Source organism: Panthera tigris, chromosome A2 (assembly GCF_018350195.1).
Source record: "Panthera tigris isolate Pti1 chromosome A2, P.tigris_Pti1_mat1.1, whole genome shotgun sequence".
In the NCBI taxonomy this organism is placed as follows: domain Eukaryota; kingdom Metazoa; phylum Chordata; class Mammalia; order Carnivora; family Felidae; genus Panthera; species Panthera tigris.
Window position 1 is genome coordinate 26,104,277 of NC_056661.1, and position 19,769 is coordinate 26,124,045.

The 19,769-nt window shown below is 45.5% G+C and overlaps 1 protein-coding gene across 9 annotated transcripts in view; it reads left to right on the top strand.

The window, feature by feature from the left end:
* The first annotated feature begins 1,759 nt into the window (after positions 1-1,759).
* The window catches only part of ABHD6 (abhydrolase domain containing 6, acylglycerol lipase), a 63,571-nt gene continuing 45,561 nt past the window's right edge, over positions 1,760-19,769 (top strand). The window contains exons 1-2 of one of the 9 annotated variants that reach the window (XM_042979264.1): positions 1,768-1,849; positions 2,287-2,391. Coding sequence is in view for 1 of the 9 variants with exons in the window: in XM_042979259.1 (XP_042835193.1) it covers positions 1,823-1,849 (27 nt within the window). In the remaining 8 variants the exon portion in view is untranslated. Of the gene's footprint in view, positions 1,850-2,251; positions 2,392-3,615; positions 3,638-10,289; positions 10,667-19,769 lie in introns of those variants that run through there. The other 8 variants (XM_042979261.1, XM_042979259.1, XM_042979267.1 and 5 more) reach the window with 8 other exon arrangements.

A 19,769-nucleotide genomic window follows, 5' to 3' on the forward strand; every position in this document is an offset into this window, starting at 1 on the left:
GCTCCTGCGATCTGCAGATCTGAAAAACACTGTGGGCACACTCAGAGCGCAATGCCTGTTAATTCAGAGAATGACACGGGAGAAGACAGCGCCCTCTTCTGGCTGATAGCGAGCACTGCTCCTCTCCTGGGGAGCCACGTTCATCTTTCCTCCTTAGAGCAGCATCTCACTGCTAGAACAGTCTCTTCTGGTACCTCAGCGCTTTTCATCCTGCTGTTTTGAGACACCTAAGGCTGCGGGCAGGCCACACGATGCCATTGGAGCCCCATCACCCCAACGCTTCCCCCTGGCCACTGCACTGCGCTGGATCCATTGCCTTTCTCTCCTTGCCACACGCACGAACAAGCCCAAGGACTTTTCCCTGCTTCTGTGGCCGATTCTAAAGCTACCTGTTAGTGTAAAATTGGCCCTTCCAGGCTGACCATGAGAGGGGAGTGAGGAAACAGGACCAAGAGGTGGAAGGCTTCTCACAGCTGCTGACTGGTGGGTCTTGAGCAGGGAGCTGGCTGCTTGCCTAACTGCACAATTTCTTCTTCTTCTAAGGGTTTGGTGCCAAGTTTTTTTCATTTTAGTTAATTATGCTTTAATTTTTATTTATAAATAATTTCAAATATGCATAAAAGTTGCAAAAATAGCTTGAAAACTCATGTATCCCCTTCATCCAGGTTCACCGATGAACATTTTTTCATTAGTTTTTCATTATTTCATTAGTAATGAAATGCAAATTTCATTACTAATGAAATTTTTCATTAGTTTTTATACATACAGATTTTTTTTTTCCCTCAACCGTTCAAGAGTAAGTTAGAGACATTAGGATCCTTTATCCTTAAATACTTTCAAGTGATTTCTTAAGGACAAGTAATTCGTTTATATAACTGCAAGGCAATTAACTCATCAAAACCAGAAGGTTTAGCAACAATACAATATTATTACCTAATCTACAGACCTTGTTCAAATTTTACCAATTACTCTAATAATGTCCTTTATAGCAATTTTTTCTTTCTAGTGCAGGATCCAATCCACGCCTATGCATTGTACTTAGCAGTCCTATGTCCTTGACCCCCTCTAATCTGACCTGTAAAATTCCTAAGCCTTTGTCTTTTATATTCTTGGCATTTTTGAGGTGTGCAGGCTAGCTATTTTGTTGGCTTTCCCTAAGTTTGGGTTTGTCTGAGGCTTCCTCATGATTAGATTCAGGTGATGCATTCTGAGTGGGAATACTGCTTAGGTGTTTCACAGAAGTTCTTAAATAAGCATCTCCTGGTAGTCACAGGGAAGTCAGATGACTCAGACACAGGAAGTAGATTGTGATTTAAAAGCTCTTAATAACAGTCGCTAACATTTATTGAGTGCTTGCTGTTTGACACGCCTCTCTGTGTTTGTTGATTTGGGCACTATTCTCTCCTTGTACCGGGTGCTTATGTTGGATCACAATAAAATTATAATAACAGTACAGGTGTTGAGCTTTATTAGGCCCCATATTGTCCATCTTCTTTTCATGTACAAGGTCCATTAAGTCTCACTACCACCCAAGTACTACTATTATCTTCATTTTACACATGAGGAAACTAGCCTCAGAGAGGGTGTCGCTTGCACCAGCTCTCGGAGCTACCAAGCTGGGACTGTTTGACACCAGAGTATGAGCACTTAGTTGGTCCCCTATACCATTTCTTCTCTGGTATGTAGCACTGACAAGGCCCTGCCAGTATTCCAGCTCAGAACACTGAGAACAATCCATGTCCCACCCCCTAGACTCCCAGCAAGCTGGGACGTTTTCTCCCCCATATTCTGAACTCCCCCGCTTACCCCACACATAAGGAGCATGAGAACTTGGGAGATACCCCATGCTGTGAGTAGGGGACCTCAGTAGGGGGTGTGGTGTTCTCCAGGGGCAGATATCCCTCCTGAGTCATCGCCCATTGGACAATTATTTACAAATCCACTGAAAATTACATCAGTCCCAAAGACAGGGCGAGGAGTGCAGCTATGAGCAGGTGTCAATCTTTTAAAAAAGTTTTTTAAATGTTTATTTATTTTTGACAGAGACAGACAGAGTGTGGGCAGGGGAGGGGCAGAGAGAGAGGGAGACACAAAATCCAAAACAGGTTCCAAGCTCTGAGCTGTCAGCACAGAGCCTGATATGGGGCTCGAACTCACAAACCACAAGATCATAAGCTGAGCGCTTAACTGACTGAGCCACCCAGGTGGCGTCAATCTTCAACCAGTGACTCATAAATGATTCTTGATGCAGGAATCCTACTGCAGGATGACATTTCTCCTCTACAGGCAGAGCCTGCTCCGAAGTCAGCCAAGAACCAGATTTACGTGCAGGCCAGTGTCATTCCTAAGACATGACCTTAAGAATTCAGCCCTGGAGATTTGTTGCCACAAGTAAGTCCCAGCCTGGAACCGGGGATCATTTTGCATCATGGGTGTTTTAGGGGATTTGTTATTCACTCATTTAACAGTTAGCCTACTAAATGTGGAGGGAGATACAGAGATGAATAAGGCAGCTCTTGATCTTGGGGACTCAAAATTAGTTAATTGGACTTGCCTTTGGTTTCTGTGCCTCTGAGTCTTCATTGTGTATCCAGTGGCCAAAAAACAATTATGAATATGAATTACCAATGTAAATCTTGGACTCGAACCTCTTTGAGCCCCATTGGCCACCATTTTCTCTGGACCATTATGACCTCTCTGACTGCAGAGTCAGGAAGGGTGACCAACCCTCCCAGTTCGCCCAAAACTGAGGGGGGCTTTTGGTGCAAACACAGAGAAAGTCCTGAGCAAACTGGGATGAATTGGCTACCCTAGTTTAGCTGGGAACAAGGGCAGCAGGAAGAGAATGAGCAAGTGGGAGAGTAATAACAATAGTCAACATTTATTTTGTTTAAGAATTTAGTAACGGTTAGGGTGCCTGGGTGGCTCAGTTGGGTGGCTCAGTCGGTTGAGTGTCCAACTTCGGCTCAGGTCATGATCTTGCAGTCTGTGAGTTCGAGCCCCGCGTCGGGCTCTGTGCTGACAGCTCAGAGCCTGGAGCCTGCTTCGGATTCTGTGTCTCCTTCTCTCTCTCTGCCCCTCCCCTGCTCTCTCTGTCTCTCTCTGTCTCTGTCTCTCTCTCAAAAATAAACATTTAAAAACAATTTTAAAGAAAGAATTTAGTAATGGTTAGAATAAATTTACGAAGTAAGTACTATATTACCCCTATTTTATAGAGGTGTAAACTGGGACCCAAAGAAAGGAAGCAACTTGTCAGAAGTGTATACTTGGTAAATGAAGAGTCAGGCCTGTCAGAGAGCAAATCCTGTGTTCCCGGCCATCACTCTGCACTGCCTCAGTGGTCTCATGTATAAATGTGGTGCAGATGAAGTCTCGAACGATGTTTGAGATGAATTCTCAGAGACTGGAAGGAGACTCCTCTGGCAGCAGTAGTCAGTGGAAGTCATGTTTCCATGGAGACCCAATCAGATCCAGCCAAGCTGCGTTTACATGTAGCCATAGCAGCGGAGAGCTGCCATCACTCAAATGTGGTGGATTTCTTAAGAAAAAGACCCTCAGTAACAATTTCCTGAGCTTCCACCAACGCCCATTCTATCATTCAAGACTTTGGTGGAGTCTCCACGGCAGCCTGCAAAATGTGAGTCATGTGCAAGTGTAGAAGGTGTTCATTGAGTACTGTGGTTAAGAGCACAGATTTGGAGACAGGTCTGTCTCTACTGCATCACTTGCTGGCTACACAAGCTTGGGCAAGTTACCTAACCTTGAGCCCAGTTTCCTTGTCTGTTAAATGGTGGAAGTCATAATATCCACACTGCACACTGTTGTAAAGATGAAAACAAATGGGATAGTGCATGAAAAGCACAATGCCCAGGACAGGGTAGGGAATGAAGAAGTGTTCACTACCTGTTAATTAACATCTGCTCATCCTATGTTTTTAAATGAGAACAATCCACTTGAGAACTGACACAAAGGAGCAGATGACAGTCTATTCCCCACAGCTGTGTTCTCCCCTTTGCTTTGTCTGCCCCACACCTCTCTACTTCCTCCCATTGTCCTTTCCACCTCTGGCTCTTTGGCCTGTTTCCAGCCACTTGTGTGCCACTGGGAAGAGATGACCAAACTTGGTACCTCCTGCTCCAGTCCCATTGGGTACCCAGTACCTCCAGTCCCTACAACCCCAACTGGGGCATCAGGAACCACTGCCTGAAGGGTGACCAAACTATAATCCATCCACATGGATGTGTGATCCAGCTCCCTGCATGACCTCACAGCTCAGAAAGGAGACAAGATAAAAACAAATGAAGAAGCATTATCCTTTTGATAAATTAGATTAGAGGGCATCGTGATTTAGATGGCATAATGTAACATACGTCTTTGAAAGTGTCATTAAGATGTTTATATCTAAGTGGCTACCTGGTGGGATGCTTAAGGGTCCCAGGAGAGACACCAGGGACAGCTAAGAGGGACAGGTCTCAGGACAGTGTCATGAGTGATGTGGATGCTGAAATGAAACCTGTGAGGACCTTAAGAAATATGTGTTTTTTTAGCAAGAAGAACTATGTGCTAAACACACACACACACACACACGTTAGTAGCCTTCAGCCATTGATTCTCGGTTCACGCTGGAGGCTTCATAATCTCTGTTCCCCAACTGATCCTTGACTATTCAAAGATGGTTTCTAAGCCCCTCTCAGAACTGGGCGAGCCCAGTAAATGCTTGGTGTATGAACCACACTGCTGATGGCTGATATTATGCACACGTCCTCTGTGCCAGGTCTGGTGCTAACCTGTAAACACACTATTCAGCTTGATCTTGTCTGCAGCCCTGTGAGGTTGGTACCATCATCAATTGTTCATCATCACCTCCTACATATAGATGGCGAAACTCAGGTTTACACAGACAGATAGCTAGTAAGTGGCAGAGCTGGACCCGGATCCACTGTCTTCACCTGAGAGTTGTTCCAGTGACTCAGACACTTGGAGCTCGTGTTTGCTCATCTGCTACCTGGCTAGCCCAGCCATCAGTCCCAATTTGGTACCTGTATCCCCAGTGTCCTTGGGGTACTGCTATCTCCCCTAACCTCAGTCAGTGTGGTTTAGGTGAGGTAGGAAAGGATTTCTTAAACAGGACATAAAAAGCACTAAACACAAAGGATAGTTTGACAAAATTAATGTTTGTCCAAAAGGACTAAAGAAAGTGAAAAGATAAGCCACAAACTGGGCTTTGCAGCACATATAACTACAAACCATTAAGACACAGACAATTAGAAAGATGGGGAAATGACACAAACAGATATTTCACAGACACGGAAACACAATGGCAAACAAATATATGAGTAATTGCTCAAGCCCATTAATGATACGCGTAAAGATTAAGATCACAATGAGATACCCCTTCAGACCTACTAGATTAGAAGCAGTCAGTCTGATGGTTCCGTGTTGGCAAGACCCTGAAGGTATTCTCCTATGTTGTCCTTCTAAAAGTTTAGTTTTGCTTCTTATATTAAAGTCTTTAATTTATCTTGAATTAATTTGGAGAGGGGTGGGTTGTTAAATTCCATGTTTTTCTATATGAATAATCAATTGTCCTAGCATTTTTACCGAATTGTCCCTCCTTTCGCCAGTGATCTGAAATGTCACCTCCCTCATAAGTCAAGTTTCCTTATGTATGTGGATCTGTTTCTGTGATTTTTTTTTTTTTTTTTTTTTTTTTTTTTTTTGAGTAGGCTTCATGCCCAGCATGGAGTCCAATTCTGGGCTGTGAGATCAAGACCTTAGCTGAGATCAAGAGTCGGATGCTTAACCAACTGAGACACCAAGGTGCTTCTTTTTCTGTGATTTTTATACTGTTTCATTAGTGTTTTTATCTATCCCTACATGAATACACACTGTCCTAATAACTATACTTTTATAACAAGTCTTGATATCTAATTTTTCTTCTTCATTGCAAATATTTTTACTTTTCTTGGACCTTTGCTCTCCCATATGAATCTTAGAATCAGCTCATAATTTTCTTTTTTACCAACTCGTAATTTTTTTTTTACCACCTCGTTCCTAATTAATTATTGAAAAGCCCTGTTGAGATTTTGATTAGAATCATTTCTGATTTTGAAGGAAGCATTTCTAACTTTTCATTATTGAAAATGATAATTGTTGTAGGTTTTTAATTTTGGTGGCCGCCTTTTAACCTGATCAAGGAAGTTCTCTTCCTAGTTTCCTATCAGTTATTACCAAGAAAGACTGTTGAATTTTAAAATTTTGCAAACATTGGGATGATCTTATGGTTCCCTTTTAATATATTGATGTGGTTAACTATAGGAATAGATTTCCTAATGTTAAACTATCCTGACATTCCTAGAATAAACCTGTCTTGGTAATGATACATCATCCTTTTTATGTATTGCTGGACTCAATTTACTAATATTTTATTTAGGATTTTTACTTCTATGTTTTTGAGGGATTTAGGAGTAATATTGGTCTGATCTTGTTTGGTATGGAATTTAGACTGGTATAATAGGGTGAATTGGGATGTGTTCTCTCATTTTCTATTTTCTAGAAGGGCTTATGAGAGAGTAATATGATATATGTCTTGAAAGTTTAGACTCACTTCTAGAATCATCAGGCTTTAGTTTTTCCTTTGACTAAATATTTCATCAATTTCTCTAATAAGATTCATGTTTTCTATAGTTGACAACTGATAGAATTTGCTGGTGAATTGAACTTGTTATCACTATGTAGTGTCTGTCACTTTCCATCCTTAATGATTTTTGTTAGTCAGTCACCATAACACAGTGGTGGTGTTTCTTTTGGATACTGTTTGTGAGGTGTATCATTTTCCACACGTTTACTTTTAACCTTCCCAAATTCCTATATTTTTTGGAGTGCCTCTTGAAACAGCACCTCTTGGATTTTTGTAACATCCAAGTTGACAATTTCTGACTTTTAACTGATGAGTTTAGTTAATTTGCTATGATTATTAGTAAATCTGGACTTTTAAAAAATTATCTTTTTTGGGGGGAGGAATGTTACTTTTTCTACAATTCTTTGGGTTGGTTGGCATTTGTTTATTGGCTTATGTAATCCCCCCCCCCAGTTTGAAAGTTATACATGTTATTTATATTACTTTAGTGAATACCATTGACAATGTACCACACATAATTAATAAAGCCAAAATTACTATCTTAATTCCCTTCCCACACCAATGCAAAAGCACTGGAACACTATTTTTTTTTTTTACCACCTCATTCCTAATTTATTGTTGCCTCTTATTTTAGTTCTGACCTTGTGTAAACATACAGATTATGGGGGCGCCTGGGTGGCTCAGTTGGTTGAGTGTCCGGCTCTTAATTTCTGCCCTGAGTGTTGTGCCTGTTTGGGATTCTCTCTCTTTCCCTCTGCCCCACTCCTCTGCTCTTTCTCTCTCTAAAAAAATAAAAAAATTAATTAAAAATAAACTTATGGATTATGCATTATGTCATCATTATTGTTTTGTACTGACAATTTTGTTTAGATTCACTCTATTTACCAATTTCCTCACTCAGAATGTCTTCTTTCATTTCAGTTCTTAATTGGGTCTTTTTTTTCTTCTTTCTGAGGTATATCTTAGAAGTTCAGTTTGTCAAGTCTTCCAGTTGTAAATTCACTTTATTTGTATTTAACCCTTATTCCTGAAAGGCTAAGGATCCAATTCTTAGGTCTTTGGAGATATTATTCAATGCCTTTGAGTTTCCTATGTTGCCATTCAGTAATCTGCAGGAAATCTAATTCCTTTTCTGGGGAATAATCTGTCTTTTTTATCTCTAGCTGCTTTTAAGTTCTTTGTTTTTATTTTTATTTATTTTTATTTTTTTAAAGATTTTTACTTATTTTAAGAGAGAGAGAGCAGGCAAGTTGGGGAAGGGCAGAGAGAAAGGGAGAGGAGAATCCCAAGCAGGTTCCATGCACAGCATGGAGCCCAACACAGGGCTTGGTCTCATGACCTGACCCAAAATCAAGAGCCTGGATGCTTAACCAACTCTTAATTTTGGCTTAGGTCATGATCTCAGGTTTGTGGGTTTGAGCCTCATGTGGGACTCTGTGCTGACAGTGCAGATTGACAGTGTGGAGCCCGCTTAGGATTCTCTCTCCTCTCTCTCTGCCCTTACTCTGCTCGCATGTACACACATGTGTGCTCTCTCTCTCTCTCTCTCTCTCTCTCTAAAAATGGATGAATAAATTATTTTTAAAAAGATTTTATTTTTAAGTAATCTCTACACCCATCATTGGGCTCGAATTCACAACCCTGAGACCAAGAGTCGCATGTTCCACCCACTGAGACAGCCAGGCACCCCTTCTTTGTTTTTAGTATCCTGCAGTTTCACTACAATGTCTCTTGGTGTGGATTTCCTATTATTTATCTTGCTTAGGATGTGTTATGCTTCCTAAAACTGGGGATTCGTGTCTTTTTTCTGCTCTAGAAATTCTTACCCTTTACCACCTCAAATATGGCCTCTCCTCCTTTTTTGAATTTTTGTAAACGTTTATTTATTTTTGAGACCGAGAGAGACAGAGCATGAATGGGGGAGGGGCAGAGAGAGAGGGAGACACAGAATCTGAAACAGGCTCCAGGCTCTGAGCTGTCAGCACAGAGCCCGACGCGGGGCTCGAACTCACGGACCGCGAGATCGTGACCTGAGCCGAAGTCAGACGCTTAACCGACTGAGCCACCCAGGCGCCCCTGGCCTCTCCTCCTTTGATGCTGCTTAAATGGATTTTAGATCTGCTCAGTCTATTCTGCATATTTTGTAATATCTTGTTTTCATATTTTTCATGTCATATCACTCTGTTGTCTTCTGATTAATTTCTTCAGATAGGTCTCCCAAATCACCATATTTGGTTAATCATGATCCATGAGAATCCTGAGCAACTTACTCTTTGATGAGTACACTATCCCTGAAGCTCTGAGAACAATTCCATGAAGCATGTCGAATGTAACTCTTGAAATCTGAATGATGAGATGGCCAATGTCTTAGAGGAAGATGCTTCAGCCCAAGCCAGGGAGATTGTCCCTAACTCTGGATGGATTCCAGCAGCCCTAACAGAGGCAGATTTTACGAGGTAGTTACCAGTGGCCTCAGAGATGTTCCTTTGCCACATCTCTGAAGCTTTTTGTCCATGACCCATTCTTAAAAACCAGGACCTGCCCAACTCAACCAGGTTCTGCCAGTCTGGAGGGTTTGGCAGGAGGGAGGCTGCCTTTGTGGTGGAGTTAAATACCAAGAGAGTCCTGCTGGGCACTGGTCCCACCTAGGTCTGGAGCAAGAGGCAGACAAGGAAGCCTTCATTCAGGGCAGCAGAAGATACCACTCCTCACCCCCACCCCTCACACACTGCTCAGCACATAGTAAGTGCTCAGTAAGATTTTATTATGTGAATGAATAAACACTCTGATGGAAGAAGTCCCTAGTGCAGTGTGGGCCTGCTGGAGGAAGTGACATCTAAATGGAGGCATAGAAAAAATAAATAAATTGAGGCACAGTCAAGAGGAAGTAGTCAGGCCAAGAAGAAAAAGAAGAGTTCTTGGTGGAGGGAACAGCCCATTCAAAGGCCAAAGTGGTAGAATTCAGCTTGGGCACCCTCAGAATACTAGATGAGGGTGCAGTGGTAAACTGAGGCCAGATGCTCAAAAATCCAGGCTTTGTGGTAGATAAGCTAGTCAAACAACACCATTTGAATTTAATGGGTGATAACTTTTATGCTCCCCTCCTAATTTTTTATTTGCCTAATTAGGTTTAACTGTCCTTAAAAAGAAGAAATGACCATAGTGGGGATTCAACCAGCAGTGGATGAAAGCCTTTCCAAGGTTACTATTTTGTGTCCCACCCTCTCCCCCGCCACCCCCAGCTTTGGAACCAGGTGCAGGGTTTGAATTCCCAATCCTGTCCTTTATAGGCTGAACCCATGGGCAAGCGGCTCACCTTTCTTCTGAGAAAGGAAGCCAATCACAACGCGTACCTTACAGTATTAAATGAGACGACATGTGTAAGGCAGTGTTGCTTGGCTTGCCTGTGAGCCTGTGCCTATCTTTCTGAGCCTTTGGGGGGCAGAGATCCAGCCAGAGTCACTTTGGAGCCACGTGCCCAGTAGCACTAGGCACATAGTAGCTGCTCAGTAAATGAAACAACGCCTCGACGAACTCTGGCGGTGCCTTGTGGAACTGTGGCTCCTTGGGTCCCAGTCCGCAGCCTTTGCCCTAAGTGAGCTGTTTAGGGGCGGGGCGGGGCGGCCGGGTTCTGCCCTCGGCACTTAGCGCTGAGCGCGGAGAGCAATAGCCGCTGGCACTGGGGCCTGGGCTCTTAAGTGCTTGGAGACAGGTTGCCAAGGTCGGGTTGTGGAAGCCACTAACTCGCCCCTTCGGGTTTAACGCTCTGAGCTGGGGCGCAGAGGAGCTTAGAGTAGACCGGACGCTGCGGCCGCGGAGCTGCGCCAGGGGCGACGAAGGCGGAGCCGGCTTTTCCGTCGGCTGACTCAGGCCGGCGCGGCGCGCCTTTAAGGCGTCCGGCTGAGCCGGGCGCGGGGAACCGAGCGACGCGGGCACGAGCGCAGCTGCCGGACGCGAGCGCGGCTGGGGGACGAGGACTGGCCTCTGGATCCCGCGGCACTATCCGTGCGCCTGAGGTCAGGTCAGGTGAGCGCCGGCGGGCCGGGCGGGGGGTGCGCACCTGAAAGCGAGGGTATCCGGGGGCTCCCCCCCCCCCGCCCCGCCCCGGCCCTGTGACCTGCCCTCCACTTTTCGTTGCAAGGCTGCCAGGCCGCCCCGCAAGCGGCGCACGGGGCGAAATGGGTCGGGAACCTGCACCTCTGTTTCTACTCCGTTCCCTCGCTCCGGCATTAGCCCCTGCACGCTCCCCTCCAGTGCCTGGATAGGTTTGACATTCCCCGAATCCCAGATGCCCCCACTTCCCAGGCTGCCTGCTGCCCTAAGCCCAGGGACGAGGTGAGGCTGGGTCGGGGACCTGCACCCTTTTTCTGTTCCGCCTCCCACCGCTGGCTCCGGCACCAGTCCTTCTGCGTCCCTCCGGGTGGCTGGATGGTTTGGAGGCTCCTGCACCCTCGTTCCTCTCACTTCCCGAGGAAAGGCTGCAGCTCGACCTCCCAGCTAATGGCGCCAACCCCCGTCCGGTCCCCAGATATCTGCGCCCCTCAGGACCTCTCTCCCCCAGCCAATACCTACCCCCAGCAGCTTTTCAGCTCACTTTTCCTCAGCCCACCCCAGTTACCCTGGCCTCATGCCCTCTCCTCCCAGCAACCCTTGAGTCAAGATGCTGGTACAACCATCCCAACAGCCCGGTGCCGCCCGGCAACCCCCAGCATCCCCCGCCTACACTTTCACTGGCTTCTTGGCAGCCTTGGAAATTCGGATTGTGTAACGCTGGCTGCAGGGCAGAGCACATGCAGATGAGTGGAGGAGGCCAAGTTGACAAGAGAGATAGGGAGAGAGGAAGAGGGTGCGAGAGGGTCTAGAGGCTGTGCATCCAGGGATATGTACCTTGAGCCCTTTTTGTGCTCCGAGGTTTGGTTGATTAAGAACAGGTTTCAGCTTGGACTGGAGGCCAGCATTTGCCTCACCTCTCACCTGTTCAGAAAACCCTAATGGCTGGCTCTACCTGGCTGGGAGTTAAGTTATTATAAATAATAGCTGACGTGGAATAAGTACTGGCTGCCAGATCATGTGCTAAGCACCTTTAGAGGATTACCTGCCTTACTTCTCCCAACAGCTCCCAGAGGTAGGTACCAATGTTATGCCCATTTCTCAGAGGAAGAATGTGCCCCCTTCCCAGGGCACAGTGGATCTGACCTCAAAGCCCCCATTCTGAACCACTAGACTTATTTTTACCCAACCGTAACTAATAAATTCTTATCAACATTTTTATAACATAGGAAGTCAGAAATAAGAGAAATTAATAATCTATGTTCTTAGCGCCAATTTATTTTTCTAAAAATATTTTCTCAGACCAACGAGGGGTCCTGGGTGTCCTCCTCAAGGAGACTGATGCCCAAAGAGAAGGGACGTGCTGGAGGCCATACAGCTAAGAAGTACCAGGGCTGGGATGCTAAACATGTCCTGGGATGGTCAGTCCTCACTTCCTGGGTTCCCAGTACTGCCCCAGCCCATCAGCCTAGGCCCCTGGAGATTCTGTTCCCTCTTTGTATCCTGATTCCCCCCTCCCCCACCCCCTGCCTCCTGTGCTATAATCCAGGCAGGTGACCTGCTGCCTTTGCTTAGGCTGTTCCCTCCTCTGGGAATGCCCTCCCTGGAATCTCTGAAGTCTAAATCTTACCTTAGCTCCAGCTCACTGGTCCCCTCCAGGAACACACCTCTGATTCCTCCCCTGGCCCCAACTGAAAGTGATTCCTTTCTCCCCTGGGATCTTATAACTGGGATCCTGCTGCCTTCCACCTTCATGATGGCATTTGGAAAGTTCTGTCTGCATGTGTCTGCCTATGCTCTCTGGGGCAGCTATGCTGGCGGGATCAGAAGCGTTCCTCAAGACCCTTTTTCCCATCTGCCTGGTGAAGCCCCAGGACAAAAGGGGAGAGAGAGAGAGAAAGAGAGATCCGGGGGAGGGGGGGGGAGAGTTATGACATGGTTTCCAAAGTAAGGATAGACTCAGAATTTCTGAACCCTGCAACACCAAACTCCCTTCATTGAGCTACAGCCTGATCACAGGGAGAATGGCTCAGCATGGTACCTAACATTATAATTACAGGTTTGTTTTTGTTCATGACCCAGAGGATTCCCCCCAGAGAAACTTGGGTCCAAATCCCACTGCTACCACTGCTACCTGTGTGGCCATGGGCCTATTATCTAACCTCTCTGAATCTTAGCTTCTGGTAATGGCACCTGTTTCAGAAGGCAATGGTAAGATTTAGATAAAGCACAAGGTCCAGCATGTGGTAAGCACTCAGTAAGCACCAGCTATTATGGAGAGTGAGACAGTGTTGGCTACCACTTTGAATTACTGGAAATGTATTCAATCGTTACTGACTGGCTCATATTGACTCTGCTTAGAGGTGGGCCAGAGGAGTCCCAGCCAAGAAGAGGTAAGCATTTTTTTTTTTAAGATTTTAATTTTTAAATCATCTCTACACCCAAAGGGGGCTTGAACCCACAACCCCAGGATCAAGAGTCACATGCCCCACCGACTGAGCCAGCCAGGCACCCTGAGATAAGCATCTTGTGTGTGTGGTCAGAAAGGCCTCTGAAGCTTTCTTCGACACTACACCGTCCATTGCTTTGGTAAAAAGAATGGCCTTTTCTGTTTTTTAGCTTTAAAAATCTGAGCTTTGAGTTCTGTGAGCCTGCACATATCTAGAGTAAACGTGTGAATACAGTTCATGCAATTGTAAGTAATTGTGAAACTACTGATAGGAAGATAAAACACTCGTTCTTAGAGGTTACATGGGTTTGCACTATGTGTTGGTTCAGACTTATCTTTGGGGCAAAAGGTTTGAATCAAAGATTTGCTTTGGATTAGGGAGAGAAGGAAAATAACAGTGAGTGTTTTTTCCTAGTAAGCAGCTCAGAGTAGAAATCCGCTTCCCTACCAGTCATATTCTTTACCAATGCCTGATTGTTTTGGTGACTAGGTCAATTTTTACAGTGATGAGTGTTCAAAAGAAAAGGACCAGGAATGTCTCCCTCAAAGCTAAGTGTTTGGAATATGCTGGAAAACCGGCTCAGCGGGTTGAAAAAAAAATCGTTAAAATTTCTCCTAATTTGATTATTGGCATAAGTTAGGATTGCCTTTGATAATTTCAAGACTGTTGCACTTAGATATTTTAAGGCATACATTTTCGTAAGTTTTCATGGTTCTGTGGCATTTAGCGGGCTATAGGACTTTATCTCTGTGACCCTGTAGGGACATAAATACTTTTCATACTGTCAACATGGTGGCTATCAACTTCAAATTAAATAAATTTAAAAATTCTCTTAAGTCACACTAGCCATATTTCAAGTGCTCAATAGTGACTGTATTAGGTAGAGCAGATGGAGAACATTTCCATCTTTCCAGAAAGTTTTGCAGGATGGCGCTGTTTATATCAAAAAGGCCATGGGCGAACAGGGTTAAGTTCCATTCTTTCTGGCAAGTCACTTGGGGACCAAGAAATGGAATGTGCCGAGGATATTTCATTGTCAAGAATTAGGATGATACTTGGGGCGCCTGGGTGGCTCAGTCGGTTAAGCGTCCAACTTCAGCTCAGGTCACGATCTCGCGGTCCGTGAGTTCGAGCCCCATGTCGGGCTCTGGGCTGATGGCTCAGAGCCTGGAGCCTGTTTCCGATTCTGTGTCTCCCTCTCTTTCTGCCCCTCCCCCGTTCATGCTCTGTCTCTCTCTGTCCCAAAAATAAATAAACGTTAAAAAAAAAAAAATTTATTAAAAAAAAAAAAAAAAAGAATTAGGATGATACTTAAATCCCCTTAGCCTCATTTTCACTTTCTGGTTCACTGTCGTTTAACCCTGCCAGATTCAAAGGATTAGGGAGAAGACGGAATCAAATGAAATGTCTTCTAGCAGTGTTTCTCCATCCTGGCTGCATGTTAGAATGGCCTAGGGAATTTTAAATTATTTTATTTTATTTTGAGAGTGAGAGAGAGCACATGCAACTCACATGCACAGGAGCAAGGGAGGGGCAGAGAGAGAGAGAGAGAGGGAGAGAGAGAATCCCGGTCAGCCTGAAGCAGGACTCGATCTCACACCCGTGAGATCATGACCTGAGCCAAAATCAAGAGTGGGAGACTTAGCCAACCTAACCATCCAGGCGCCCCCACCTAGGGAATTTTTTAAAAATACCCATGTCCAGCCTCTGCCCCAGGCCAAATGAATCTGAATCTCTGGGGATGGTTTCCCAGAATCTATATTTTTAAAATGCTACCTGGGGGAGTCTGTGCAGCCAGGCCTTCAAGACTGTGAACTTAAAAGAAAAAAAATCCCTGAGGACTGGAAGACAGTGTTTCAAGGTAGATATAGTAAGTGGCTAAGAATGCTCCTTATTGATTTACTTTAGCAATAAATCCAGGGTTGGAGGTCAGTGGGTTCACTTCCTCCAAAAGGGCTCTCGGTTGAGGACAGCTTTGTCCCCAAGGGTGCATTTGGCAGTGTCTGGAGACATTTTTTCTTGTCACGACTTAGGGGTGGCTTCGAGTGGGTAGAGGTCCCAGATTCTGCTAAATATCCTACAATACATAGGACAGCCTCCCACAACAAAGACCTGGCTGGCCCAAAATGTCAGTTGTGCCACAGCTGAGAAACCCTGATCTAGACACAATTTTTGCAAACCAAAGTCCTATCTGACCTTGGATGTAGTTGTCTCTTGAAAGAAGGTCAAGATATGCTCCTAAACTGGGCCCTCAGAAACCCTCTGGATCGTATTCCAGGCTTTCCGATCCCAGAAGCCACGTAGGGTGTCACTGCCTGTCGTTGGATGCGTTTGGGGCTGCACCAAGGAAACTGCTGATTCAGGGGCACAGGGCAGTCTGCGGATGACGTGGGGAGAGGTTCTTACACTGCTGCAGGTTGGGATCCTCTTCTTTTTGTGAAGCAATTATATAAAGTAATAGCAGCCTTTGCCTTGGGCTATTTTCCAGAAGCTGTGGCTCTGTGGCTGTTGGCGTTGGATGTTTACTTTGTGATATACCCCAAACAAGATTCGAGCCTTGTGTGTGATGAATTTTGGGAATGGAGCAATGGGCTAGACTCTGGGAGTATCAATATCAAGACAGCAGCACAGACACGCCCACTGACTCCCGCATCTGAGTGGCACTGGAGGGGATGGAGGGGTGTCAGGGCTGCCTCCCCAGGCCTGGGAGGGCAGGCAGGGTCTTCCCGGCTGTACAGAGTGAGCACTTGGTATCTGCCCGTCACTGCTTGGGGCAGTCTCCACGCATCCTCTCATTTTGTCCTTTCACAGGGGCTGTAGGAGGTCAGCTGATTCGCCAAGGTCACACAGCTGGTGGGTAGCGGAGCAGAGATTTGAACCCAGGCTGTAGAACTGCAGAACTGAATCCCCCGAGGAGCATTTACAGACTGGGGCTGTGCTTCCCAGCCAAGACTTGTAGGACAAGCTGGAGCTCACCAGGCAGGGGGGAGAAAAGGCACATGGGGGAGAGGGTGTCATGCGTGCCAGAGCCGTGGAGGTATGAAAGCATGGCATGTCAGGGATTATAGCTCACTCAGAGACAGGGGGGGTGTGTGACAGGAGAGGATGATGCTTGAGAGACGGGGAGGTATGAAATCCTATGTAGCCGTGTGAATCGTGCTGAGGACCACTGGGAGCCACTGGTGGAATGGGATGGAGGCAGAGAAAGAGCTGTGTGACATTGGGCAGCTTGCTTAACCTCTCTGAGCCCCAGCCTCCCATCTGGGAAAGGCCTCTAAAACTCAGCACTGCGAAGATTGTTCATTTTGTTGGTGACCATGAGGAACAGAGTGAAAGAGTGGCCTGCAGTGGCACTGGTGGACAGCCCTGTTGATTTGTGACCTCCTGGCTTATCCTTATTTACGAAGTGCCTGCCACAGGCAAGGCAGTGTGTCCTCAAGTGCTGTGGCAAGGTGCAGAGATGTAGTAAGACTCGTGTTGAAGACTTGCAGCCTCGTGGAGGGCACAGTGAGTGTTCTCACGGGTACTGTGATAAAAGGCACACATCCCCAGGGCCACAAGAGATGAGTATTCCGACAAAATGTCTGAGGCATGGAGGTTCCTAATGACTGGGGGACCAAGGGCAGGTACACTGAAGGAGATAACTCCTAGCTCTGCCAGAAAGATTCGTGAAGGAAAAGATCGGGGTAAGTCATGGGCATCCTCCAGGTGGAGAGATTGGGGGAAATAGAGAAAAATAAAAAACCGGTTCAGGTGCGGTCATCCAGAGGGTCAGAGTATCAGCATTTCTGGTATCTGATTCCCTGTGGTTTCCAGATTATAGAGGAGAAGCGGAAGTCATCATAGTAGGAAAATATTCAGTAATGAACTTGCGACGTTCAGACTGAGCCTCCACTCTATCACCCCTGCCTCTGTATTCAAGCCAGGCTCCGGGACCATCTACATCTTGGTCATCTCTCCCAGCTCGTAGGATGTTTTGCAAATACATACAGGACAAACACTGAAATTGTAACTCTTGTGAGAGAGGCAAGACTTCATGAAATGAAAGCAAGCAATGTAGGAGAACTGCTGGAATGACATGTCAAGGCAGTAATAGATGAGGATCTGGCAGTGTGACACCTGATGAAGAAAAGGGGAAAGAGCCTTGAAAATCAAACAAGTAAGCCCTTGAGAGATCAATTGGGTATGTTTGCAAAAATGTCCTTTTTGCAATAGCCCTGGTCACCAAATGTTAACTGGAAGGATTTATCAGGCTTTAAAATGATCCACATGAGATTTATTCTTTGTTCTAAGAATTAGCACAGGATTGCAGTTATGACCTAATTTTGTTTAATGTTTACTATTGCTTTTAAAATACATTTGATTTGGGTTTTTTTTTTTAATGTGGATTAAGTTCTAAACAGAACTGTTTTCCTCTTAACTGTGAACTCTCCCACGTGGTTTCACCACGTCCCTTTTTCTGATGCTGATTCTCCTGGGTTACAGAGATGTCCTTCGGAAGGAGATTCTGGCTAGAAAGAAGGTGGGGACCAGCTCACAAAGGGCCCTGAATGCTGGGCCTCTGCTGGGAGCCAGAAGTCTTGTCCTGATTAAAAAAAAAAACAAAACAAAAAACCTCCTGGCTGTTGATAACAGGGCTCCTTTTTGTGGAACTCCGACTTTGTTCCTGCAGTTAGAAAATGCTGTTGACCAACTTCACCTCCTTTAGAAGTGACAAAACCCTCTTTAATCTCCTTGCTTTTCCTTTTATTTCCAATCACAGATTCCACAATGGGAGAATGTTTTTCTTTGGGGTGCTGAGGTTCTATTTTAGGCCCTCTGCTATTGCATACCCATATAGAAGGCTATTTTAATTCTTTTCGGTCATGTGGAAGATAGTCACTTAAGCGGTGCTCTTTCTAGCACTTTACCTTTGAGAGGTGACCTCAGCTGATGACAGTGCATGCATTTGCACTAATCTGTAAGAGAAGTGCTGGAATAAAAATTTCTTCTGGACTCCCTGAGAGCCTGAAGTCTTTGGGATCTTTGGAGATCAAAGGTCAAGTAACTTTGGCTCTTCTTTTATCCAGCAGGAGACTGTCTTGTATTTCTGTAGGGTTTCTTGTTTAAAACAAAAGTTTTGGGGGCGCCTGGGTGGCTCAGTCCGTTAAGCGTCCAACTTCGGCTCAGGTCATGATCTCACAGTTTGTGAGTTCGAGCCCCATGTTGGGCTCTGTGCTCATAGCTCAGAGCCTGGATCCTGCTTCAGATTCTGTGGCTCCTTCTCTCTCTGCCTCTCCCCTGCTCATGCTTTCTGTCTCTCTCAAAAATAAGTAAACATTAAAAAAAAAAAAATTTTTTTTTAATGTTTATTCATTTTTAAGAGACAGAGACAGAATGCAAGTGGGGGAGGGGCAGAGAGAGAGGGAGACACGAAACCTGAAGCAGGCTCCAGGCTGTCAGCACAGAGCCTGACGCAGGGCTCAAACCTGCAACCATGAGATCATGACCTGAACCCAAGTTGGATGCTTAACCGACTGAACCACCCAGGCGCCCCTGGGCTTTCTTGGCAGGCAGTTATTTCAAACGATCACCATAGTCTACATCTTAACCCGAGCAGTGGTGTTTTGAAGATGCTAGGCTAGGTCAGGGCATACGTTGCATATTTTATTGCTTGTTTCTTGACTGATACGATTTTTTAGAAGACAGCTGCAAGACACATGAGCTACTTCCCTTCCAGCAGAAGTCCTGATTGAACTGCATAACTTTTTCCCCACTGACTGTGTCCCCTTCTCCAGGCAATCGGGGTAACAGGATTATCTGGTTCTCTGATTCCCTGCCCACAGGACCAGCCAGGCTAGGCTGAATTTCCTTGCCTGACAAGCTGCCTTAGCTGGTAGAAGCAGGGGAGGGAGTTGTGGGCTTGGCTGGTTCTTGAGCCAGAACACCCAGGGGGAACCAGTTGCTAGCACTTTGGAACCTAGAGAGACAGAGTTCTCCTCTTATCAGTACCTCTCTCAGAGCCACAAAGGAGATATGCATTTCCAGTTTATGCACATGTATGGTTCCAGAATGGAAATCCTTATCTTTTGTCTTAGAATGCTGGACTTGATCAAGGAGGACTGAAGTTCCTGTCAAACTGACTTAACCTTTGGATAGTCACACAAGGCAGCAGCTCTCCCAGTCTTTGTTATCTTAGTAGGAGCCTGTGTAGCTTGTGGAGAGAGAGAGAGAGGGAGGCAGGCTACCGGCCTTCATATTTGTATTTGTTTCTTCCCTTATCATGTGAAACAATTAAGGTTTGGTCGTTCTCTCTCTCATGGGCCTTTTTTTTTTTTTTAAATAAATTGAACTCCTGTATCTTACTTACTTATTTATTTATTTTTGAGAGAGATAGAGAGTGGGAGTGAGTGAGGAGCAGAGAGAGAGAGAGAATCCCACAAGGTGTAGAGAGAGAGGAGAGAGAGTGTGGAGCCCGGAATGGTTCTCAAGTTCACCTGACACAGGCCTTGAGCTTATGAACCGTGAGCTCATGACCTGAGCCAAAGTCGGATACTTAACCAACTGAGCCACCCAGGTGCCCCTGCCTGTGGGCCTTTTAATTAGCTTAGAGTCCAGAACTGGCCAGAAGAAGTTTTTGTGCTAATGAA